The following is a 26,947-nucleotide window of genomic DNA, read 5'->3' as shown; positions in this document are numbered from 1 at the left end:
CAAAACAAAACCACAAGAAAGTTAGCTTTATTTTTGCAGCACTTAAAAATATTGGAAGATTTTGTGCTCTGAAATCTCGTGCAAAACGTGCCCATGATGAAGACCACTTGGAATTTGCCTTAAGTTTATACAATAAAGCAGTGACAATGTGTCAGGTACACTCCAAACAAGCATTGCCAGCACAAATAGCTAATGAGCACCACGTGATACTTTGTGGTAGGTCACTGGTACACTATAAACTTGGAATGTATCAACAAGCCGAGGAGGATGCTTCAGCTGCAATTGAGACATGTCGAAATCATTTAGAGGTAAAGAGTTATATCTTACATATATATACGTCTGTGCAAACAGTATTTTTTTAATTTTTTTAATTGCTTTTCTCTTAGTCATGTAAATGCTCGAATATTTAAAGAATAGGTAAGACCGCGGTTCATTAAATGCATACTTGTAGTAGTACTAAACGTTACGGTTATTTTATTTAGTAGCTTTGGTTTAATTAGCTTCATGTAATTATAAAGTGTTTTATTGCAAATAAATCCATAACTTTATTAATGATAATTATTATGCACCCCACACACCCCTTCGAAGAAGAGGGGTATATTGCTTGATCATGTCAGTTGATCCGCCTGGCGGCTTTGACCGGCCGTCGCCAAACTTGATAGGGTAATTGCCCGCGGCCAGTAGATTATACCTATTTTTTTCGGGTTGAGAAAGTTTAATATCAAGTGATATTGACTCTTAAATCGGTTTCCTTCAATAACTTGAGAACCCCTAAGCTTAAAGTAGTAAAATCCAATATGATGATTGTATGTAGTCAGTAGACTAGTAGATGACCCCTTTTGTGTTTGGCAGTAGGTCAAAGATTAATTCTACAGTGACAATGAAATTAAATATGGTGTCCTAACAATAATTTGTGAATACTTAAGTCTAGGATTGTCAAAATTTGATTATGTTAGTGGTAAGTAGATGATTCTTTTAGTTTCATAGGTATTTTTGTCAAAGGTGATGGTCGCAGTGACAATTATATTAAACGATTTCATGAATAGCTGGAGAACGCTTAGACATACGGCTATCAAACAAAACCTCATTCCCTGGTTAGTAGATAACCCCTATTTCTGTTTCAGGAGGTCAAAGGTCAATGTAACAGTTCGTTCAGACAAAATAGTTTACGAGACTGCATGCAGCTGCGACTAGCAGACTTTAAATGATAATTGTCTTTGGTCATAAAAGAGCCCCTGTTGTCAGGTATAATGTCAAAGTAGCTTTACACTTAAGATATCAACTTCAAACACAGGAACCCCCAACAGGTCATCACATGGGCACATGTGCTTTACAAATATCTCTTGTATCATTTTCATTTTATTTTATAGAGCTACTGGAGAGCTAGTCAAGCAATAATGGCTTATTCTACGGATAAACAACATATTGCCATGTCATATCTCGTCAGTGGTCTTAATGTGGCTCTAGAGGGAAAAGGAAGTGAACAAGATAAAGTGGATTTCTTGACAGAAATTTGCAAACTTGTAGTAGAAGCCCCTATTACAGGTAAAACAAAGTTCTATGTCGTGCGGTCCGAAGACAGGTTATGCGATTACGTACAATTTAACAACACTGACGGGTAGTAAAATGCAACATCCATATATTGCAAATATTCACTTTGGCAACATGTATTCAAGCATTTTGATTTTTTCTTAAAATCTGATCTTAACGGTGGTTTGATCCGTGATTTGCCATCTTTTGTTATCAACAACCTTAATTTTGTATACATTTGTATAATATCCGAATAAAACTAGTCCGAGTTCGAGCTTCGTGAGCGTAAGTCTTGCTTCATATGGCAAAGAAAACCAAACCTCTTGTTACCCTAATTCATTAAGTATTTATAGCACAATAAAAACATTCAGGCATTTATATTTTACTTTAACTAATTTTTCTCTGCTTTGACAGGTGAGATGATATCCATACTCTGTAGCGTACAACTACCTGATACCAGAGACAACGCTTGGCTTTCTGTTTTAAAAGAACTAAGTGACCAAAGTAAATGGGAAAGCATCGCTATGCTTTTGATACATTATGATCCGAGGTATTATAAAATTTTATATACATTTATTTCAAACTGAATTGTTTTCACAACCTTAATTGTCTGTCTAAACCATATTCTGAAATGTATGTGCCATGGATTTCAGTAACAGTTTTTAAGACGGCTAATTGTTTTTTTTCTGAAAGCGCCTTTTCTTAATTAACGATTACGTAATTTTGAAAGATACGCATACTAATTATTGGTAACTGCTGAATCAATCTAAGCTTAATTTGCTTTCAGAGGCGTTCAGAATTTGTTGAATACACTCGATGTCTCACAATGGCATTGTGGCAATATAAACTTAGGAAATCTAGTAAATTCACTGTCTGATGAAAACATGCGTCTGTGGGGAGAAAGGCTGGCCGTATGTCTTCTTGAGAAAGGAGCTTCCGTTGGTTCTTCAGAGCAATATAAGGGACCAAATGCATTACATCATATTGTAAAGTTGTCCCTCAGAATCGGTGGGTATTTACCAATTACAGTTACTTAATACATGTATAATTTGGAACATGGCTTCATTAAGAATGAGGTTAGATGAGCATCACAAACCAGTATAAGCTACTCTAAGTGTTTTGTCGCCGATCGTTCCAAAGTGGTCTCCTCTGTGTTCTTGATCATTTCGTCCCCGCTGCCTATATATGTTTACTTTGTCTATGTATTTATGTATGTGAGTGTATTACGAGGGCCGGGGAGCAAGGGGGGGGGGGGGGGCGGTGTTGGTCGTTTGCATGTCAATGCATGCACTGCTGTTGGTTGTGGTTCGGGGAGGCTACGTTCTTGGAACATGGCTAATTGTTTGATAAATGGTCTTACTATTTTTTCAATTCTTCGACATAAATGAATAAGTAAATACTAAATAATATAATTTTGCAGTTATACTATTTCGTGGTTTTGACTCAAACAGCTACAACATTGTGATATGAATTCAAGGATTTCCTCATCATCATGATAAAGGAAAGGGAACTTTGTTTGTCCATTGAGATTTAATTTATAGGATTGAAGCAGCCGTGAAATCCGCAAAAAGTAGTACTCCGCGAACATGAATGAATGTATTTATTTTATGAAAATTCTGAATGGAGGATTGTTTGATTGAGTCAGTGGCGAAGTGGTTGGCAGATTTGACTACAACGCCAGCGGTACGGGTTCGATTCCAAGTCGCGGCTGATATCCCGCTAGGTGATTTACTTACACTTGTACTGTTTCAAGCAGTATCGGCCTTGACTTGATGCTGGGGAGGTAAATATGACGACTGCCGTGGACTCGGCTGGAAATAAGTTGTTACATCCATTCCCGGTTGGGTCTTTTGTCGACTACACACATTAAACAAGAACCTTTACCTTTTTATTTTTATATAGTGTTTTGGGTAGTTGGAGTAGCACATTAATATATTTCAAAGTTACTTAACAATAATTGTAAGTGAACAATTAGGTGAACAATTTACATTGCTGTAAGTTAGAATATATATCCCAACTGTTCTGCATGGAATGTTGGTAGTAATATTGGGAAATAAGGAAATAGTGTTTTATATTATAAAACCAATATTTATGTGACGACAATGCTTATAACTGCAGGTTCTGTTATACTTCTAAAAAGTGTTCTTGAGAACTATGAAGACGCTCAAAAAATGATACACGCCCTAGATGAAAATGGGAATTCGGCCCTGCAAATTATACACACGTCCGAGAAAGCCAGTGGAGATATTGGAGAGGCCGTATTAACTTTGCTACTTGAACACGAGTGTAATACTTCTGTCCAAGACAACAAAGATAAAACTCCTATCGATTTTGTTGACGAACAAAGCAAACTTTATTCATTGCCAACGGACAAATCAAGCCCAGGTACATTTTAGCATTATATGATTGAGCATTTTGTCTGTAATCCAGTACAAACATGTAAATGAAGTACTGCCATGCAATACAAAGTCCCCTACTGGAAAGCTCCTAATTTTCTCTATTGATATTTATAGTAAAAACAAAGAGAAATTAATCCTATAAAAAACTATATAATATAAATCCAGCATGATAATTGTTTTACATGTAAAAATAAGTCAAAATACACCCTAAAAATTGGATGTAACATGCATGTTGTACCGCAGAAAAGTGACCAAGATTTTCCCTACAGCCGGTAATAAAAAGTTACAATATAAGATAGTATATGTAAAAACAACGGGAAGTAATTCTATAAACAAGAATGGCTCATGGTGGTGAACATTTATGCCAAGTTACATCAAAATTCCTCTATGCACGAAGAGGAAATGCTTCGGAAAAGTCATTCTTTAATTTCGCATTTGACCTTTAAGTGTGACCTTGACCTTAGTCCTAAGACCTGGCTCTTGCGCATGAGACTCATTGTTGTGAACATTTGTGTCAAGTAATATTAAAATCAATTTAAATTAACTATTGTTGAGTTACAGACTGGACAGGAACTTCCAAGTGTGACCTTGCCCTTTCAGCTAAGGGCCCGGGTTTTTGCGCATGACACGTTGTCTCATCCAGGGGAATATTTGTGTCAAATGTTATTTAAATCCTGTTTTGCAGAACAAAGTTATAGACCGGACAAGAAAAAATCCTATTGACTTTTGATGTTCAAGTGTGACATTTACCTTTAAGCTAGGGTTCTGGGTGTTGCTCATGACACGTCATCTCATGGGGAATATTTTTGCCAAGTAAAAATGTAATCCCTTGATGGATGGCAGAGTTATTGACCAGACAGGAAACAAAATATTGTTGATTTTTGACCTTCATTTGTGACATTGACCTTTGAGCTAGGGTTTCCGAGGTTTGCGCACGACACGTCGTCTCATCATGGGAAATGTTATCCAAGTAATATTAAAATTTCTTAATAAATGACAGAGTTATGGACTGGACACGAAATAATCCTTGTTCATGTCATGTGAACATTTGACCCCCAAATGTGAACCTGACCTTTGAACTAGTGGTTTGAAAGTAGTGACACATTGTCTTATTATGAGGTATATTTGTGTCAAGTAATATTAAAACCCCTCAATGGATGGTAGAGTTACGACCGGACAGGAAAAACAACCTGTTGACGTTTGACCTCCAGTTGTGAACTTGACCTTTGAGCCAGGGGTCCGGGTCTTGCGCATGACACCTCGACTCATCTCTTAAAATCCCTTCATGAATGACAGAGTTATGGACCGGACAACGAAATTGCGGACGGACGGAAGGACGGAATGACGGACAGAAAAGTACATTCATATAGTCTCCGAAACCAGTAGGGGAATAATTAATCTATTCTTGCAGACGTAAATACTAAAAGATGCTTTATAACATGAATAAGTATTGCAAATTATAAAAATTTAATATTTATTGGGTAAATACGTGCCAATATTAAAAATACATTTAGAATTTGCTATAATTTGAACCTTTTCCAGTAAAAGAGCTACGTAAAAGGTTGGAACTTTTTATGACTGAAGGACAAACTGCAATACAGAACAAACATTATTCGGATGCTTTGAATATATATGACGAGGCACTTGTTTTTGCAAAGCGGTATCCAGAATTGTACAAAGAAGTCGCAATATTGCACAGCAATAAATCCAGTGTACTATATCTAATGGGAGATTTTGAAAGTGCTCTTGCCAGTGCCATTGATGCAACTTCCTCTGACCCTAAATACTCCAAGGTATGTATACATTCTTTAAAACAAAAATGGTTAATTTGGAATATCAAAAAAACGAAACACATATCTATATTTTAAGCCCATCCCTTTGGGTCGAGTACGAAAGTGCGAGTAGTCTGAGTAAGGTTGTCCCCCTTGTTGAATTTTGCGCTAACATTCCTGACTCATGTGTGCAGATCTTTTGAAGCTTGTAGAAGGGTTTCTTTCTTACACGACATGCGTGCGGAGGCCTAAAAGAGGTATTTTATGTGTTAACTTAAAATTTACTTGCGGGGTCTTGTGTTTTGAGGGAAATTGTAGTTCTACAAATAAACGTCGGACTTCAATATTTTACGATTTTGACATTTCATATAGTCCGACGTTTTATCGAAATTATAAATTTCCCTTTAGAGCGTTCCGCAAAATATCTTGCGCAAGGTTTTACAAGTTCACGGTGGAAGTGACTTAAAAGCGATAACTAAATACCAACAACGGACAAAAAAACCTATTTTACACACCAATTGAACATACTGTGTTACTGAAAATATTGAAGATCTGTCCGACTCTCAAAGTGAAATTTACATCCATGCACTTTCGCAACACAATATGAAACTGTCAAATCTTCTTAATTATAAAGAATGATTTTAGACGAAAAACTAGTCTCACGGTCGGCTTTGAATAAAAAATGCGGCCGGTTACTAACGTATTGTCTATGTAGTATGCATATGTTTATAATCGTTGGGTGTAACCAGCATTTATTGGTTTTAATTTAATTAAAAGTTATTTCAATAAATTATTAGTTCATATCAAAGCAGTTTGAAAGGCTAGTTCACGTGTATTTCGGCGATACCCATGCGTTAAATAATGATTCTATATATTTATTTAGTGTTGTATTGTTCATGATATTTTATAAATTATGCTAGAAGAATCTGTGTAATGTGTCAGGGAAGTGATTGGAGGTGCAGTTTTAGTTACGGTAAAATAATAACTCGCGTGTTTGAGAGTTTTCCTACATTGCATCGAAATCTGTGCTATGCAAAAGGCTGTCATTCAATTAAACTTGACAGAGGGACATGTTGAAAGTCCAAATATTAAAAGGCGCCCTGTGCAAGTTTAATGTTATTGAATTAAGGGAAATTGCTGTTATTCATTGTAAAAGTTTCATAGTATTTTTTCGGACAGAATTGCGTTTTTCAGATACAAACTAAGTTTTTTTTTGCATGAGGATTGTGCTGCGTTATTTTGCTAAATAGTCGATTGTAAACTAGTTTAAGGGTTTTTATACAAGTTCTATAAGTAAGTAAGATACTATTCACAGATGTCAGGTATGAACTTGTTTTTATTATACCTTTATTGTACTGTATGTTTCAGTTCGACGTAGACAATTGCGATTAAAAGTCTACAGTAAAACTCTTGGTCGTTGTCATTGTGGAAGAAGTACTAACTAACATTGCTTCACAATGCAATTGTATATCGTTTCTAATAAATGTAAAAATTGTTATGATATCCAACAACGATTTTTCTGTATGAAACGAATTGTTCTGCTTTCGAGTATTGATGATTCTGACGGTACTTTAGAAGAATATTGAGATTTTTCGTGACGAATGTTCTATTATCTTTATGCTATATCAAACAGGGGTATTATTGGTATGGAAAAGCTCTCCTCTGCTCAGGATCTACAATGGACGCATTTCTTACCTTTATTGATGGATGCTATAAGTCCAGCATAGACTCTGATCAAGTGGACCTCCTCACAGAAGCTGTTGCCATTTTAAACAGTCTTTCAGGTAAAACCTTCTTTCCTAAATAAAGATCAAAATTATATGCATATATATTTGTTAGATTATTGTAAAAATAAAAGAAGCCCCCGATTATATGCTGGCTTTGCTTTATTCTAGTCCTAGTGTTTCATTTTAACTGTGGAATTATATTTTTGTCATTCATTTCAACTTCTTGTATATTGAGCTAACATCAGGACATGGTTTTATGGCCACATGAGCAAAATTGAAGAAAGGGATATTTATTGCAATTACTCAAAAAGGTTTCTGTTTGTTGGATTGCTATAATTTAACTATCTATAATTAAGATAAATTATACATATGATAAATCCTTTTAAAAAGGTGCTGAGCTGCGAAGCTGTTATGACAGGTTATACCAATTTAACACATCCGTTTGGCCAGACGTTATCACTCAACTCAGTGAAAGAGGTGAATGGAAGACCTTAGCATATTTGATTCTCGGCACTGATTTGGAAAAATGCAGACTTGGCGAAATAGATGCAGGTAGAATCATTTCCTTTTTGCTAAAACGATTTCCAATAAAGATGAAATAAACAAACAAAGGTACAAACACACTTTGGCACCGAATGGGAATGGTCATTGGCAAAAACCCCACTGGAGAACTTTAGCCGGTCCACGGTGTGCATGAAAGTTACTTTCAGGTAAAACAGTTTCACCTGGGGAAGTATCCCACCATGTTCCAAAATAAACGGGACATAAAAGTTATCCCCGTCTAGTGAATCGCTAACATAAGCATGGTAACAAAAGGCATAAAAATGATTGTTTCGTATTTACACAAAAGTAACAAACACGTGTACATGCGTATGTACTTAATGTCTTCGCAGACGTTTTAGCAAACAGACAAACGCCAATATTGGCCTAACGAAACAGCATATTATAACCTCTACTCTGCACATCTTTGCAAATTAGCTGGTTCATAGATCAGTCTAGATGCATTGAATTTTATAAAAGATATAATAAAAGCGGGGAGATTTGTCTTTAATGATTTTAAAGACCTGTCTTATTGATAAAGTTTGTTCAATTTTTTAAAGCTCTTTTGAATACATAACATTTCCTTTGTACAAAGAAGCCACATATCTGTTACAGTGCTGACAAATTTGTAGACTAACGTTTTTCTCTTCCTAAAAAGCACGGAATGAAAATATTTTTAATCCACTCATTTAAAAAGGTCAACTTTAATTTTCTGACTAATACACAACTCACGAATACTGTTGATAATGTTATATTGTGACATTCGTATTGAAGAACTATAGTAACGTATGTTATATATACTCACGGACACTCGTAAAAGCTATGGAATATTCAATGCCCCGTATTTGATTGAATTTAAATGTAAAGTTTATCATTGCAAACTTGGTCTTCACTGAATATTTGTATATCGTTCTTCTTATAATTGTCAGTCGTCATACTGTTATTAAATGGATATAAAATCATGATTTTAATTTTGCATTTAAGATGGATTTATCGATCGGTTTTGTACTGGAGTGGCTAGAAAGAGTTCTACAGTTGATATCAAAACCTGGACTGTATTCAAGTATTTGGAACAGCATAATGGGGAATGTATAGGTCATTGGTTAGATGCTGTCCTGTTTGCAGTTTACACAAATGGAGGCGAACAGATGTTGAGAAATCTGACAGTTGACGACAGAAACTGTCCATTACACACTTTAATAAGATTCGTCTTACAGACAGGTTACTTACCTATTTCTAATATGTAATAAGAAATTTGGCCAAGTAATTAGAGCTTCAATATAAAATATTTTCAAACAACAACTCGTAATAAACAGCTGGTCCCGAGATTTTTGATAATTCCATAGGGTTTTGGTGTTGACCATCGACCAAGACTGTTCTCTGTGTGAAAACTCTTTTTGTCAGAAACTACTAGATTGATTTCAAAATAAATTCACACAAATATTTCTGGTATGACTCTAAACCAAGACTATGTACATCTTCTCAAAATATGGCCACCAGCGGGCATGTTCGCCGTTCCCGTAGTTTTACTTTTTAAACCATCTGGTCACTTACTGCTGATCTTTGTATGATAGAATGCCACACACATTTCTTTGTGTACCTTAATCAGATAATCCCATTTTGTATAAAAAGCCATCATTTATACATACATGCATACATACATACAAAGAATATTCATACATACATTCATACGTGGCTACTCCTAATAGATCATTGTCTCCGTACCTCCGAATGTTTGTATATATGTATGAATGCTGTATGCTATATGCATCTCGTACAAACACTGTTTACATCATTCTAATTTGACTACACCATTGCCACCGGCAGATGTTGTCACTTTCCTCTACATAAATAGTGAGAACATAGAAATAATCTCGTGATAAACAGCTGGCCCGATTTCAAATCGATTTCCCTAGGTTTGGCCATGAAGAAGAATATCTTTATCTAGATCTGTTTTGTTATTGTTACAGAAAGTACAGCACTGCTAAAAGTGTTACCAAATCAAGGTCCAGGATGGCGAGATATTGGCAGCATGTCTGTATTTCATATACTTGCATGGCATTCCCCTTCGCCTCCAGCAGATTTTCTTGTTAAAGTGACTAAACTATTGTTTGAGAAAGGTTATAGGTAAATATATGTTTAGAAGTAAAATCATTAAAATAAATATTTTAGTTCATATTCGGTTATGATTATAATAATTTTAAATATATTTGTGTCGTAGGTCTGGACAAATGTGTGTAATGGGTTTTGTTACAGGCTAGTTATTATTCAAATTTTCTATCCTAAATAACCCAAACAGTATCTTTGTAACTCTTTGGGTTTTGAGAGAGTTATCAAGAATGATGAATTTCAAAATGATGTTATGCCTTTTCTACAGAATTGCCTTTTCAGGTACGTACTGGTGAATTCATATTTCATAATTTTTGGCGGGTGCGTCCTTTGAATATGTTTTTTTCTGTTTTACTTATGTCCTTGTATTTTTTTTTGTTGTTTTTTTTATTTTGTTAACATTAGGGTCATCCATTTCTTTACAAATTTTACAGAATCCAATACAAGTAACCAGATTAGATCAGTATTAATATCAATTCAATATACGTACTGTGTTGATGGAGACAAATGGATTTACTCCTGCCAGTCCATGTGTCTGTCTGTCACAGATTATGTCCGCACTCTAAGTCGAACATTTTTCGTCCGATTTACAACAGACTTGAATAAATATTTTTGCCAATAAGTCCTCGGCCAAGTTCGATAGCTAGACGAATCAGCCAAGGCAGTTCGGAATTATGGCCCTTGAATTACCGAAAATCGCTCAAGTCTTAGGGACATACATTCTACTATTAATGTGAATAGTAGTAAAATGGTCCTTTATGTCTCCGAGATTTGAACATAATTAGGCAGTTGAGATCATGGTGCATGGTTGACTCATATACTACTATTCAGATGATAAGGCAGTTGTTTGAGACATGCGCTTTTCTAAAAGAACAGCTCTAGTTGTTATAGATAAGATACTAGTATGCAATCTCCTTTTAAAATACTTTAACAGTTACGGGCACAGTGATATCACATATTTTGTTGACTAGTCAAATATGTTCAAAGACGCTTAAGGGGAACGAAGATATTGATTATATGTAAATGTAGCAGAAATTTGCAATTAATATAATCTTCATATATTTTATTCAGAAACATCGCGGATACTGGAATGGGTTATTTGCGCCCATATGACTATCTTGATATCAAGTATCCGATGTATGTATTCGATTTGTTCCTACCAGATGACATGTGTAAGTAGCTGATATATTTTCGGACTGGTCTTATGTATATTTGGCATTTCTTACGAAATTAAGGCTTGAAAAGGGAACATAGTAAAATTAATCTTTTTGTAATTGTGGCATTTTCTTAACTGCATAAACGGTGATTTCTTTTTTAAGAATTTGAATTAACAAAAAAAAATGAGAATAATAAATATGGGAGATTGATTCTAAATAAAGATTTTTATTGACCTTCATGGCCTCTATAGCTGAATTACCTGCCTTACCTCTTACTGAGATTTATCTACCTATGCCATGACTTTGAATTACCCGTCGACATATTTATGACTTAAATCAAAATGTCCTACAGAAAAAAATGTCAAATAAACAAGAACTCGTAGAACAAGAAATGCCCCCTCCCAACCTTCTTGATGCATTCAGTAAATGCATATGAAACAGAAATTATTCAGTCACTGTACACTGTTCTTGGTCAATGTGACCTTGACCTTTGGACCTATTGACCTCAAAATCAATAGCGGTTGTCTTCTGGTCATGATCAACCTCCCTATAAAATTTCGAGATCCTAGGCCCGAGCGTTCATGAATTATCAATCCGAAACCGTTAAACTGTTCTGGTCACTGTGACCTTGACCTTTGACCTACTGACCTCAAAATCAATAAGGGTCATTTGCTGATCATGATCAACTTCCCTATTAAGTTTCGAGATCTCAGACCCAAGCGTTCTTGAGTTACCATATGGAAACAGTTAAACTCTTCCAGGTCACTGTGACCTTGACCTTTGACCTACTGACCTCAGAATCTATAGGGGTCATTTGTTGACTATGACCAACCACTCTATGAACATTTATTATCCTAAGCCTAAGCATTCTCAAGTTATCGTCCAGAAACTGTTTAAATGTTCTAGGTCACATAGACCTAAGTTATCTGATGGTTATGATCAACCTACTTATCAACTTTCATGATCCTAGGCCCAAGCGTTCTTCAGTTATCATCCGGAAAACGTTTAACTGTTTAATGTTACTGTGACTTTGACCTTTGACCAACTGACCTTAAAATTAATAGGGAGCATCTCCTGCTCATGACTAACCTCCCAAAATCAAAAGGGGTCATCTGCCGACCAACCTCCGTATTAACCTTTATGATGCTAGGCCTAAGTTTTTGAGTTATCATCTAGAAAAGGATTGGTATACAAACCGACCGACCGACGTTTGTTCTTCGAAAGGGGGGCATAAAAAATACCAGCTTAAGATAAATTCAACGAAATAATTGTAGCATGACTGTATTTTATCCTCCTTTTCAGACAAATAAATCTGATTTTAAAATACGAAAGAATCATACATTCATAATGACTATTACCTTTGCTATTATTTGTCTTCCGGTATTTCAGGTGACGCGAGTATGAAAATTGAAAAATTGCATGAAACTGGGAGGTTGAAGCATAGCCGTGGCGAATTCAGTGAAGCGATTTTACTATTCAAAAAAGCACTTGACCTTTCCCCTATGGTAGTAAGCATATGATGTTATTATCTAATTGTAAATCTAGAATGGTATAGAAGCTCAGTTGTTATAAAACATTTCTTTGCAGTCAGGTCTGACTGTACAGCTTCTTTATCCTGTGATATGTGTTGCCAAATGTATTTGTCATGATTGAATATGTTAAAAATCACATTATACTTATTTGTTTTCACAGAGTTCTTAATACACGTCAGATTTTCACTGGAAGTATTTATAACTTTGAATTTCCTAGTCTGGCTGCCCAACAGTTATTTAAGAATTAGTATAAGTTTAATAAACACATTTTGCCTAAGGTATGGTATGAATATAAGCACTATTGTATTAAGTTGTCACAGATTTTCATTGACAAGTACATATTTTGGCAAACTTCATTAGAAATACAAGTTTATAAAAGTATTATTATCATTATACCCCCACCTCCATTGCACGACCAAGATGGATAGATTAATAAAAGATTATTCAATTCCGAAGCTAAACTCTGTTTTAAAACTTGCGTTTTGTTTCAGGTACTGTAGGCGTATATTTATTAGCGCGGCATGATGAATTATCGAAATATTTAACAAATGCCAATGTAAACTAAGAAATTATATTGAAATAAAAAATCAACTTTTGAAACTCTTTTGTATTCTAAAATAAATCTCAAACCTGAAACAACTGATTAGACCTTCCTGCTCAAACACAGTATATAAAAACATAGATATGCAAGAAAATGTTGCTCAAATGTGAATGACCACCGTTAACTATAAAATTTCCTCTTCGTCTCTAATGTAATTCAAAGTGTAATCATAGCAATTTATTTTATGACACTTATTGCTTGATTCGTTTTAATGTTCAAAAAATACTTGCCATGTTGTTAGTTTTGCTTTGCTTTCCCCCTGTGGCTGTGTCGAAACATATACTTTTGTATCATTTTAAGTATATTTTCGTTATTATTACTATACGTGTAAGAATATCTTCATCCGATCAAAAATTAAAAGAATGCACCTTTCCAGAAAGAAAGAAAAATAATGTAAGAATCATGGGAAGACTGTAAATATGTTATTTACGTTTGGAGAACAGATATATTCTCAAGATTACTCCGATTAAGCCGCTTTCATATAATGAAAATTACAGAAGGTTTTGATGTTATGTATCCATCTACTGTTGTATTCATTAGGAAGTATAACATATTATTATTTCTCTAGGGTTTTGTTGAAACACATTAATTGATTATTTATTAAATATTGTTGGCACGATTTAAGTACCTACATAGATGATATTGTTTAACTAACTCTGTTATATCTCTTCTTGAGATATTTCTTCAGACATACAAGTCTTTAATTTTATTTCAATTTTTAGACAAATCCTCTTCAAGTTTGTTCACAAGTTCTTTTGAGCCGAGCAGACAGTTATCTGCAACTAGAGGACTATCAAAGAGCCCTTAGTGATGCCAGCCTTAGCTTGAAAAATATTCGATCTTTTCATCGCCGCGAAGTAAGTAGAAACTAGCCTCGCTGGGCAACTAATCAGATACATTTGTTGGACACATTTCTCATAAGTTCTGTCTCATTTTCGTGTTTCCAGTCCTAAAAACTGAATATATATATGGGTTCCATAAATGTGGGTAGATTCTTTTAATGCCATTACCGTTAGCCAGTCTATAAATTATATGTTTTCGTAAAATTAAAATTACACCTTCACTGTATTTCCCATTAATTTAAAGTTGTACAATTATCTTGTTATAGGCTCACTTGATAGCGGGCAAGGCACTTACAGCTTTAAAGAAGTATGAACCGGCTTTAAGAGAATTTCAACATGCCTACACTAGCTCCATATCATCCAACCCATCAGAAATGTTTACAATATTTTCCGAAGTAGCTAAACTCGTCTCTCAACTCCCAAAAAGCCTCTGTAAGTTGTATGTTTATATGCATGATTTAAGATATTAGATCAAGTTTGCAGTTAATCTTAATTTTAATTGTCTTTGAATAACGAACTTAGTCTTTCATAAATATGAACAATGAACGCAATCTTGGACGCTAAAACTTTCTTGCCCACTTTAAACGGTGACTTTGAATGGGGAAGAATTCCCGTAAATAAAATTAAATTCTTGCACAATCTGCTTGCCTGGTATACTCAAAGAACAACGCATTTTTATGTAGGACCTAATTCCCTTTATACTTGAAGTCTCTATGTAAGTGTTGTTAATATCTTATTTGTCTGGTCTGTTTATCTATGTAAGTTAGTTGTGTGTGTGTGTGTGTTTGGGGTTTGGTGGGGGGGGGGGGGGCGTATGCGTACCTGCGTATGTTTGTGTGTTTCTCTCTTGACATAAGTGTTTGTGCTGCTAAGGTTTACGTTGTAGGGTAACTGTGATTCAGGAACGTAGCATCCATCCTTCTTCTACTTTCCCCTCTTTTTATTATATTTAGCATAAAATTAAAATGTACGTGTTGGATTTTTAAGCAACTCGTCTATAATATTTTTCCGTTACAGCTTCTTTTTCTTGTGGGTCTGCTTTTCATATGCGTGGCTCTGAGGCTATGCTCTGTGCTTTCAAAAAATCTACCCTTACCTATTATCTATGTTACGTTAAATATCACCGATGTATACGAGGGTGGTTAAAACGCTTGTAACTCAGCAATATGAATACCGCTTGTGTTGAAATTGTCAGTGTGCATGGCTAAAAATACTCCGCTATAAGTCCAGGAAAAAGTCGTGCTTTAATAGTTTCTACGGAAGCGCGTTAGTTTCAAGATTTTCCCATCTAGTAGGAAATATACGAAATATGGTAGAAAAATATAAAAAGATATTATGAGTTCTTACCATGGAAAAGAGTTCCCATATTACGTGTATATAGTTTATGCGAATTTCTTCTTTGTTTAGGTCTCAGTTCCTCTTGCTGTATAGTTTAACTGCAATGTTATTTAAATCGAGTTGGATATATTCTGCTATCACGTTTACATAACAATCTTAATAAAACATGTTTACTTCATTGTTTGCATCAATTTTTCTCGTGTTTATGTCAGGTATACGAAGTATACGGAGAGCTATCCTACTCACCTTGGCGTTTGCATCCACAGAGTGGTTAAACTTTCGATGCATTTTCACTTTTTCTCTGTTATTACTTGATGATATTTGTTTCAAACATAGCACAGTTGATCCTCCTCATATGACAAAAGGACCATGAATCCTGCACCAATATTTCTAAAGCGTTGTTCTACTTCATCAGTCACATCGGGGTTATTAATCAGAGAAATCTCTTGTTCCTCAGATATTGCTTATTTTACAATCAATTATAGAAATAGGCGAACGCGCCGTCTCCTCTGATAGCTCTTGTCTAACTATCCAAACTCAGTCATAGCTATTTATATGGATGAAGTAGATTGAGTCAATTTTATTTCGAACGAATAAGGTCGTCAATAGACTTTATTTTGGTACAGGTTAATTCGAACGTCATTATTTGTATCGTTTCTTTATCAGCGCGAAAGAACTGACAAAACAATAAAAAATAAATAAATGAGCTGTCGGCAGATATTATGCTACATATGTTTAAAACGACTGAATTATTGTAGATGAGAAAATGATGACTGACATTGCACAGAATTATCCTGCACATGGACAAATTTGGGCACGGACATGTCATCTGCTTGTACAATGCAACGAATGGAAAAGTGCACGCATAGCATACATCCAGTTTTCAAAAGATGGACTAATCTCCTACCTTCCACTTATTCTCGATTTGAAACCATTTTGTAGAATAGTGAATATCAAAGTAAGTTATTTCAAATTTAAATTATCATTGAAGTCTGTCATAATATCAGTGTGCCCAATCACCTGATTGCGCTTCGTCATTTTGAGCTCGAAAATGAAAGTGGAAAGGTAAACAAAAATTATAAATTAGGGCGTAAGTATTTTATTCAATATATTGTGTTAATATCGTGCACACGGTTCGAAACCTATTTGAAAGTGCTACCCCCGGTTCTACGATTTCTGCTAATTGTGCAAGTCAATTGAACAGGAACAGCATTAAAACGAGAAGGTTTTGGGGGAGAAATCGTAGAACCGGGGGTAGCACTTTTAAATAGGTTTCGAATCATGTGCATGATATTAACACAATATATAGAATAAAAAACCTACGTTCTGATTTTTAATTTTTGTTTACCTGTCTACTTTCATTTCCGAGCTCAAAATAACGTAGTGCAATCACGTGACTGGGCAACTGAATATTACATTTTTGAAAACATAAATGTTATGGTTTTATTAACAATAACTATAATGGTTTACTGTTTGTTTTACTTTGTAACAAAGGATATAATATTACACTTAGATATAGAAACACTCAAGTTCCAAGGTTGTGTAACGTTAATGCTGTAACATTATATTCCACTTTGTCAGTAGATTTAATCATTTTACATAAACATATTAAAATAAATGAATTTTTTAATAAATCTACTTACCCATTGGTTTTTAACTTACAGAGCAATCAGTGGATAACAAGTATGATGCTTTACCTTTTACAATGTGGTTCAGACAAGACAACAATATCTCTTGAAGAAGGTGATACATATCTCCATGCTGCCGTTAGAATGTCATTGGTTGGTAAGTTTTTTTATTTGTAGTTTCTATAATGTTAAAGTGAAATCTCTGAGCTGCCGTTAAAATATCATTGGTGGTAAGTTAATTTGTAATGTTGTAAGTCGCACCGCTACTAATGTTTTTGTATGACTCTTATTCAGTGGTTGCGAAATACATCAAAACCATATGCAAATTACTGACAGGCACTTGGGTCTGTAGAAGTGTATATTTATCGCGTTGTTGCAGTGACTGTGCAACAGCCAGTAAGCTTCATAGCACTGAACATTTTTATTGTAGGGTTAACGCACGTTGTTTTGTGTAACAACATCTGCAGAATCCCAAGGGATTGGCTGTTTCAGGTTGTTATGGACACATGTTTTATTTATGCATTTCCAGGGCCTACAAAAACAGTGCATATTTTATACATGTCAAACGGACATTCTTGTTGTGGTATTTTCTTTAATATTAACTATATGTAAAATAAGTGTGACTCCCCCTTTTTCCGATATATCGGTAGGAACTTTAGCTTTAGAGGCTCGGAATTATGTGAAAAGGACATACACGGCATCCTGTCTTTACACAATTTGCAGGTGAGGTGCCGACAGAACACAATTCTGCTTGGTTTAAATTAATAGTCTGTCCTTTACGCTTGTTAAATGTAACCATTATCGTTTAATAGAAATTGGTATCGATACCAATATTCTTCATATCGTTAAAAATGAAATCTCTAGGACTATAACTAGAAAATTTTGCTTTGCACCCCACCCCAACGCGATTAAAGTTTGATAAACACAAAAATTTGAATTTTTCCAACATCGATATAATCAACTTTGATTGGATTTATAAACTCAAACATAGTTGGTGAGATCTACAAAAAAATTGAAAAATATATAATAAATACCTTTTGTTCATCAAATTTTCATTAACTATGGAAAAATCCTTTAAACTTTACGCTTCGTCATGTTTATGCTTTACATTACACACCATCACTACATCAGTAGACTGCATAGATGTGCAAAGTAGACACAAACATTTTTTAAAAGTTTTAGTGTAAGAGTTAAAGTTAGCATGTCAAATTTCTCGACTCAAATCAATTTGGAAAACGAAATTGTATTTTTGTAAATGTTGTTTGCCTATCATTTTCAGGGATTAAATCGCGGCGTGTAAACTTACTTCGAGTCAAATACGCGTAATAATACAATAATATGGAACGTCAGTGCAGTTGCGTATCAAGAGAGGTAGCACTTATTACAAGTTAAAGTAAAGTTAGGTTGAAAAATGATATTTTTAATAAAAATGCAGATGAAAAGATTTCATAAATCTCGGACCTTTCGACTTCGGCCAAAATTGATTCGGGATCCATAATTTGCTTACGTTGGACCCGCAACAGCATATTCAAAACGTTCACCAACAGCGCGTGCTCACGAGAATCTCCTTGTTTGTACACGTTTTTTCCTTGTTTGTGCATGCCCGAAATCGGCAAAAAACAGAGGTTTTATGCAAGAATCGGTAACTTTAAATAGAATTGATGTCACGATTTCAAAGAACCTCGATCTTGGCCATCTGACATAAAATGATTCTACTCTGGAACTACTCTGGGTACTGACGGTATGGTTATGTACACCAAAGTTTTAAGTTGTTAGTACATTGATACATTTTTGAAACTTTACTACTGGCAAAACCGACGTCAGCGCATGCTTATTTAATAAAAGGAAACAAAAGCTGTTATACACATTTCGGCTTGCTGACTACAACACGATAGTATGTAATGCATATATACAAAAGTTTAAACAATTATACACCAGTTAGTTTATTTTACGTTGACATGTAAGGTGGAGTTGATAATGACATCAGTTATTAAGAGAAAACATGTTTTATAAATAATTTCGTTAAATTTCAGCTAACTCGCTCGACATGCTAAGTTTCCTCATACAAGAACATGGTTCTGACCAACACAGGATTGACAGGCATGGTAATACATTACTTCATGTAGCTACTAAGGAGAAAGGAGTTGTTAAAACATTCAGGTAGCTGTTATTCAGTTTTTGTTTATCGTATATGCATATATTTTTTAGTTGTTCTTAATAACATTTTTATCATGATAACATTTGTGTTACGATTTCAATTCACTAAATTGTAAATGAGTTATTCTGTTTCCTTTTTTGTTGTTGTTTGTTTGTTTAGGGTTTAACGTCGGTTTTCAACAGTATTTCAGTTGTGTAACGGCGGGCAGTTAACCTAACCGGTGTTCCTTGATTCTTTGCCAGTACAAACCTGTTCCCTGCATGTAACTTCTAGTTCCTCCATATGAATCAGCGGTGGAGGACGAATGATTTGAGACACTATGCATTTTATTTCAACAGTATTTCAGTTATGTAACGGCGGGCAGTTAACCTAACCAGTGTTCCTGGATTCTTTGCCAGTACAAACCTGTTTTCTGCATGTAACTTCTAGTTCCTTCACATGAACCAGCGGTGGAGGACGAATGATTTGAGACACAATGTATTTTATTACGAAGAACATACGCCTCGCCCAGGGCTGGATCTGCGCTCTTTTTTGAGATAAGCGGGGTTATTCTGTGGTTATAACATAGAGGTACCGATGCAGTGACGATGCACATATTTGTTACATGCATTTCTTAATGGCAGTTTTGGATTTTAAAATTCATGAATAGATCTATATAACACGGATCTTAAAATGTCACAATATGTTTTATATTTTCGTAAACTGTTACACATCATGAAATCCGAGACATATAAACTTTAAATATATCCAATAGTTTCATATTTTCATCAACATTTAGACGACCTTGCTGCACGCAAAACCTTATTTGAAGCGTCTTTTGTAAAGTCCTCATGCTTTCTTAAACATTAATTATCTATTGGTTATCCGCGATGGTATTACTTGTTAACTCTTACCTTACAAATATTTTGAAAGTAAATTATTGTATTCTTTTAACTTCACTGTAAAAATAAGAACATAAGAAGATAATTATAAAAGATTCTATAATATTGTTCGTTACAATATTATAAATATTTCGGCTTGTCCAGCTTGAGTTTTCTGTTGAGTACACGTCCAAATATGTGCAAACTTTAATGTCCTAATGTACTTCAACATGCTGAGCTGTCATTGTCCCAGTGCACCTCAACGTGATTCTATAACATTAGTCAATATCCAACATACCTTTGAGCTTTATTCAGTCACTGTAGTTTTAACTGTCAATGAGAAGACGTATATGCCGCGTTCTATCACACTGTCAGGTAGTCCCAAAATCAAACCCGTATTATCTAGCTCACTACCCTACAGTGTAAGAAATGTTAACATCCCGCTCATGATAGCCAAAATGAGGCTTCCTAAACACGGCAATTATCTCTGCATTAGCTATTAATTCGCACGTATACTATCATAAAACAATTTTAAACTTAATTTTCAATTTTATCTTGATTTTTTTCAGTACCCTTGAAATATATCCTCTAGCAATTTCAATCAAACCGAGTATTAAAATTCTTCTTAAACTTGTGATAAATAGCTGAATAAATAACAGAAAGTAACAGTATCCCCGGTAGCGCAATATATTGTAAAACTGCTTTCTGCAAAGGCACTGATTACATGCGAATTTAGTTCCTTATGCTTAATATATATATATAATACAAGACAATTTGTCGTGTTTTAGATATAGTCTTTAATTACCAGTACATATGTAAGGGGTTTTCTGGCGGAGATAACGATTTATTTATATTGTCCTGTAACGGTGGAACATTGGGGGATAAACAGAGTGAGAGTTTGCGTGCAATTAACCAGTTTAGACACTTAGTCATGTTTCGTTACCATTCCATGGTGCTCCACTGCATTCATGTGGTCGTTCTGTCCTGAGTGTACGTTTGTTTTACTCTGTTTACTCAGAATATATCTCAGAAACGAAGTACATTTATAAACCTGATATAGATGTTGTTAAAAAGACTAACTTGAACAAACATGTATGACTTGAATTCAGTGTATGGTCCTTTGAGATCACGGAAGTTTTTTCAGTCAATATCAATGTAATGGAATTCCACTTAAAATAGAAAAAAAGTGGAAACTTCACAGGTCGCCCAACACGACAAAAACGAAAATGTTGCAGGCTGGTTGTTGTTATGCTTCCAGTGGATCTTTTTACAGATTTTAGTGTTATTTTTTGTTGTTGTTGTCGGTAACAAACAGCAAATTATTAATTTTATATAATGTTTCCGCAAGTAAATAACATTTAAGAAAGAACAAGGTATCTTAATTAGACATTGATATATCGGGTGATTTGTGTACTTCTTTCTGTTGCTAGTATAAATAGTTAAGAAATATTATATTTCATTTACTTCTAGATTAATCAGGTCAGTATGAGACTATTCGCAGCATACTGTAACACTTCATTTATGTATTCCTTATGATGTTGTTGTTATCAGAAAAGCAGTGATTAAACTTCTCCTGGAGAGGGGTGTGAATCCACACATTGAGAATAACGAAGAGAAGCTCGCTATTTCATACCTAACTGGTGAAAGACAGAGTAAGGAGCTTATCTGCCGTGAGATGCAGAAGACAAGTGAGATACCGCATAATTGTTTATTTGACATTAATGTTAGTGTTTAGATGTTGAATTGTATAATACTGATATAATTACCTGAATTTCATGAAATGTACAAAGAATATTTGAAACGTTTTTAATAGAATAAATGCAAATACATGTTCTGGAGACATTTAAGTTTAATGGTGTTATTTTAGGAAAGCAAGATGCACATAAAACCAAGTCTGAAAACAAGAGCAGAGAGAATGATGCAATGGTGGTAGTCCGTTCTAAAACAGATATATGTAAACCAGGAAAAGAAGCATATTCATGTAAAACTTGTGAACAACTTTATTCAGATGCCATCAAAAAACTATCCACGGATAAAACAGGTGGTCTCGCGCTTCTAGTAGACGTATTAAATATTGATCATAACAACAAAAAAACAAGGAAGAAATTCAAACAGGGAAAGTCACGTAACAAACAGCATGCCAGAATTGAAACGAAGGTCATAAATACATTGGCGGAAAACATCGACGGAAACTGGGATGGTAAAACTTACCCGATTTTCTTTAATTTTGAATACAACTTAGTTTTTGTGATACAGGTGTATGCTTCAGTAACATAGAAATATTAATTAAAAGGAATGCAAAATGTTAAAGAGTGAAAACTGCAATACAAATGATTCGCAGCTTGTTTTTCTATTGAGTTGCAGTACGTGTTTGCGGAGTTTACTTTACATATACCTTGTATTTCTTATCTAGAATAAAATACTTGAATCGTTATTTGTATTCTATGTTTCCTCTATCTGTTTGAACTGATCTCATTTTCAGTAGATTTTAAGTTGTCAAAGGTATCAAACAACCAAACAGCAATTTAGGTTAGAACGCACGTGTCCAGTCTTAAATAACGACATGACGTATGTAGATTTACGCAGTCAGCTGAGCGTTTGTTCGACTTGGTCAGAATGGTTCAAAAGCATAAGAAGTTGAATTTTAACTTAGCAGATTGACCAAGAGATAGGACTGCACACCAAATTAACATTTTTCAGAATCGCAACTTCGGCTTAAATCCTTACGAAAGGAAACGTACTTCAAGATCATTCACAAACTTGTCATCTGCAAAAGATGGGTACAGTTGGTTTCAATTATAGAGCAATATAAGTCGCAATACGATGTGAAAGAGCTGAAAGGTAATAATATTCTAAGCTTAAACATTTTCCTCAGTCCTAATTTACATTAACAATTTTAATTTTTTGCCGAGAGCATCAGCGGGGATCAAATGAAATGAAAGTTATTACAAAAAGACTATATAAGGAAATCAAAATTGGCAATTTATTATACTCATATACACTTGTTCTTTGACAAGGCTGACCGTTTCTAATATTCTCGAAAAATTATCATTTGTAGCAGTTTAAAATCATATTGTACAAATATTATTTTCAACAATACAGGTGGAACAATTTCGGTCTTCATTAAAGACTGAAAGTGTGTTTGGCGGTCGCCGAAATAATATAGCATGTATACTCTTTTTTGAAATTTAGCTCGTACATCCAAATACACCATAGAACCAATGATAGCAGATACGTCACTTACTTCGGAAGAAGAAACACTTCGTGTAACCTGTTACCTTCTAGACAGTGGGTGGCGGATAGGAAATAACAGTAAATAAGATTGAATTACTTTTATTGAAACTATTCTGAACTATGTTTACTTCATGTAAAGAACATGTTTATTCTTTTCACCGGAAGTTCAAAAGCGGCTAACGAATATAAAATAGATCAATAATTTGGGTTGAATCCTTCATGTAATATTATTTTTATTTAAGTACTATATATATGTACTTTGTTTTTGCGACCACTTTTGAAAGAAACCTACTTTAATATTCTAATCTACTGATGTATCTATTGTTACCAATAACATAATTTTCATTTCTTGTAGATGGGCGGGATATCATGAAAAAGTCTGTCAAGTTGAAAAAATTCAAATTAGCTATTGAGCTAATCAGTAGAGGAGCCGATATTTCAGAGATGTCTGTGTATGAAGGCGATACACCTATACATGCAGCAATTTATATTGCTTTGCAAGAGAAACGTAAATTTAAGTTTAAAGACAGTTTATAAAGAATAGAAATGTTTACGTGATTATTTACACCGTAGAAATTTAGTAATTAATTTTCGCTGCACACCTTTTCTTTTACTTAAGCACTTTACACTCAAAACCTTTATAATCTAACACAAAAGTGTTTATTTATACTCTTAAGTAGAATGTGGCAAATCTATAATTATTTTTTATTTTTGCAAAATTATTATTTTTTATTTTTGCAAAATTATGTTGTTTCATGAGATAAATACTCTTTAACTATTTATGCTGTAGCAAATAACATTTTTTTTATTATAACTGTTTATCATCAATATTCACAACTGACTGAGAATTGCTGTACTCTTTCAACGCAGATCTATATTAATTACTGCTAATTTTCCTTTATGCGAAGTAAGGCGTCATGAAGACTCAATGAAAGAGTTCATTGGTCCTCGTTGTCAGTGTGCTTTGCTTTGTCTATGTCTCTGCATGTTAGTCGCACCCCGTTCTAGGCATGTATAGCTTTGTTTGGCAGTTTAGGAAGGCAGCGTTCTTGAAATGTGTCTGATATTCGTTATCATGAATGGAATATCCATTCTGCAATTGTTTGAATTGTATTCCATTCCAGAGCACACGTTTATAGAAATATTGCTGGACAAACAGGCTAACAAAAAAGGGAAATATTCATATCTGGATCCGGGACAGGCAGATGCCCACGGTGACAGTATTTATCACCTCTTAGCAAAAGCAGACTATACCGACTTGGTACTTCAAATTACACAGATACTTCGCAGCAGAAATATTCGAGCACCTTATAAAGATAAAATGCGAAAATACCCTTGCGAATATGTGACGGTAAAGTCTGATTGTTTTCTCAAACTCCTTGAAGAAACTTCTAGTATGGCACGTTCAAGCAAACATGTCACTGAAAAGAAGCTAGTAAATCAAAAACTATCTAAACGAATAGAAGAGACCAAGAAACGGATTAAAACCTTGATTTCAAATTTACCTGCGAATAGTGTAACAAATAACAATACCCAAAACACACAGGACGTGGCAGAAAATAACATAGGTATCTTACAAATTGACGAATCTACCACGATAGAACAATCTGTGGAAAAACCGAAAGAGTCGTGGAAAATGAAAAGTAAAGCAATGAGATATGTAGCAAGCAAGGCAACAACAGAAAATGACGTGAACAAGTCACTAAAAGAGAGCAAATTTGATAAAGGAATTAAAAACTCTTTACCAGAAGATGGATGTGAAAATTCTCACGGTCATCGTAAAGAAATGAAGCGTGCTGAGAAAGGGAAAAGAGATGAAAGAAGAATGACGTTGGAAGATATTGCAGAAAATATGCGTTTTGCATCAAAAGATACCGAAGATGATGGTTGTATTGTCGAATCAGCAAATGATTCTTTTGTAGAAGACGATGCAATGTCTGAGCCTCCACCACTTGAATTAGATGAAGACGTTGTCTTTAGAAATGTTGAAGCTTCGGGTTTCAAAGTTATGCCAAAAGGTGTGTTACAGCAAACTGGGGAGACAAATAACCCCGTGCAGGTAGATGCGCAAAACGTTGAAAACGGTGCTGGTGATAAAGTTGATGCAGATATGGATTTGGAAATAAACATTAAGGTAGAGATGTGTTCAGTTATTAAAGTAACAAAAACACGATAAAATACCAAGGCATTGTTTCTTAGTCCTTCAAATTATCCAATATATCTCTAAAAACTTGCATATAAAGAATTTAAAGACTAGTATATAATGGAATATTAAGATCATTATATACCTGTCATAAAAAGTACGACTGTCCTGATAGGGTATTGTTGCTACATTTATAAACAGGTCTTACAGTATGTCTCAGAACGCGTTTGTTTTAGGCGGTCACTATGCAAAAATAAAGTATTTTGGTCAATTTTTTCCTTAAATTCGACCGGATTTTATACATTTATATGTTTGTTGAAACATCAGTTTGCAAAAAAAGTATCTCGCGTAATATAATTATTACTGATATATTAACTAAATACGTCACATTTAAACTAAAATATTCCTTGTAATGTCTAACAGTAAAAAACATGTCTCCACGAAAAAAAGTATTCCGTTTGTTTAAATGTAAAAAAACGTTCTTTTAGCCTGAAGTAGATTGTTCTCAAAATTGTCTATGTAACTTTTCATATCACTTTTGCAGTTTGAAAATCTTACATGGGATGTTGAATGTACAGATAAAGTGCTAAAGATTCTAAAAAAACGTGTCGAACCAAAATTGAAACAAAAAGTCGTCAAGATCATTCAAACGCTAGCAAGTGGTGACTGGCAGAAACATTTATGCAAGGAACTCACAAACGTACCATCAGCTTTAAAGTTGTTCGAGGCCAAAGTGAGCAAAGGTATGTTTCAAAGGTGTCATCCTGCACATTTGTTAATTAATGAATGCTTTATAATTATTTTCAAGATACTCCATGTTAACAGTAAAACTGAGGATTTTAATGTAATTTCTTGAGGTTGTTTTTGTATTGTTAATCATTTTATCACGATTATGTCACTATTTGATTAGCGTTGGCCGCGTGAATACGATGGCTGACTTCATATCAATTATCCCTCACCGATGTTTGTACGGATGAGAGGAAGATCTTTAGTTCTGCACAAGTGACCGCTCGTGATGAAATAGAGCACGGAGAGGCACTTGGGACCTTCTTCAACAGTCAAAAGCTTAAAAGCCGCCATATGACCTATAATTGCGTCGGTGTTTAACCAGCAAAAACAAAAGCAAACCACTTTTTTATAAATAAAAGTTTATGTGCATCTGTTCACAACGAAGCACTGACCCTGAGGACTATGTATGGGAAAATATAAGAGTGAACTAAGTGTTGACTGAAAAAGGGCAATATTTATTTTGCCGAACAATACCTTAACAAATAAATATTTTCACATATCTGGACGAAAAATACCGCCCCGTACCTTAACAAATATATATTTTCACATTTCTGGGCGAAAAATACTTAACAAATATATATTTTCACA

The 26,947-nt window shown here is 34.5% G+C and overlaps 1 protein-coding gene across 1 annotated transcript in view; it reads left to right on the top strand.

Annotated features, from left to right (window-relative positions):
• The first annotated feature begins 45 nt into the window (after positions 1-45).
• The window catches only part of LOC123562129 (TPR and ankyrin repeat-containing protein 1-like), a 66,708-nt gene continuing 39,806 nt past the window's right edge, over positions 46-26,947 (top strand). Inside the window, exons 1-24 of the mRNA XM_053532263.1 lie at positions 46-308; positions 1,371-1,545; positions 1,945-2,080; positions 2,318-2,538; positions 3,649-3,915; positions 5,472-5,722; positions 7,335-7,485; positions 7,819-7,980; positions 8,953-9,189; positions 9,939-10,095; positions 11,149-11,249; positions 12,624-12,742; positions 14,090-14,224; positions 14,476-14,641; positions 16,306-16,505; positions 17,212-17,332; positions 19,209-19,335; positions 21,745-21,881; positions 22,061-22,393; positions 22,894-23,034; positions 23,386-23,505; positions 23,783-23,935; positions 24,552-25,561; positions 26,115-26,313. Of these exons, the coding sequence (XP_053388238.1) occupies positions 147-308; positions 1,371-1,545; positions 1,945-2,080; positions 2,318-2,538; positions 3,649-3,915; positions 5,472-5,722; positions 7,335-7,485; positions 7,819-7,980; positions 8,953-9,189; positions 9,939-10,095; positions 11,149-11,249; positions 12,624-12,742; positions 14,090-14,224; positions 14,476-14,641; positions 16,306-16,505; positions 17,212-17,332; positions 19,209-19,335; positions 21,745-21,881; positions 22,061-22,393; positions 22,894-23,034; positions 23,386-23,505; positions 23,783-23,935; positions 24,552-25,561; positions 26,115-26,313 (4,981 nt within the window). The 5' untranslated portion in view covers positions 46-146. The remainder of the gene's footprint in view (positions 309-1,370; positions 1,546-1,944; positions 2,081-2,317; positions 2,539-3,648; positions 3,916-5,471; positions 5,723-7,334; positions 7,486-7,818; positions 7,981-8,952; positions 9,190-9,938; positions 10,096-11,148; positions 11,250-12,623; positions 12,743-14,089; positions 14,225-14,475; positions 14,642-16,305; positions 16,506-17,211; positions 17,333-19,208; positions 19,336-21,744; positions 21,882-22,060; positions 22,394-22,893; positions 23,035-23,385; positions 23,506-23,782; positions 23,936-24,551; positions 25,562-26,114; positions 26,314-26,947) is intronic.

Source organism: Mercenaria mercenaria, unplaced genomic scaffold (genome assembly GCF_021730395.1).
Source record: "Mercenaria mercenaria strain notata unplaced genomic scaffold, MADL_Memer_1 contig_1069, whole genome shotgun sequence".
In the NCBI taxonomy this organism is placed as follows: domain Eukaryota; kingdom Metazoa; phylum Mollusca; class Bivalvia; order Venerida; family Veneridae; genus Mercenaria; species Mercenaria mercenaria.
Note: the sequence above shows the minus strand (reverse complement) of the source record. Positions and strands in the feature narration are given on the sequence as shown.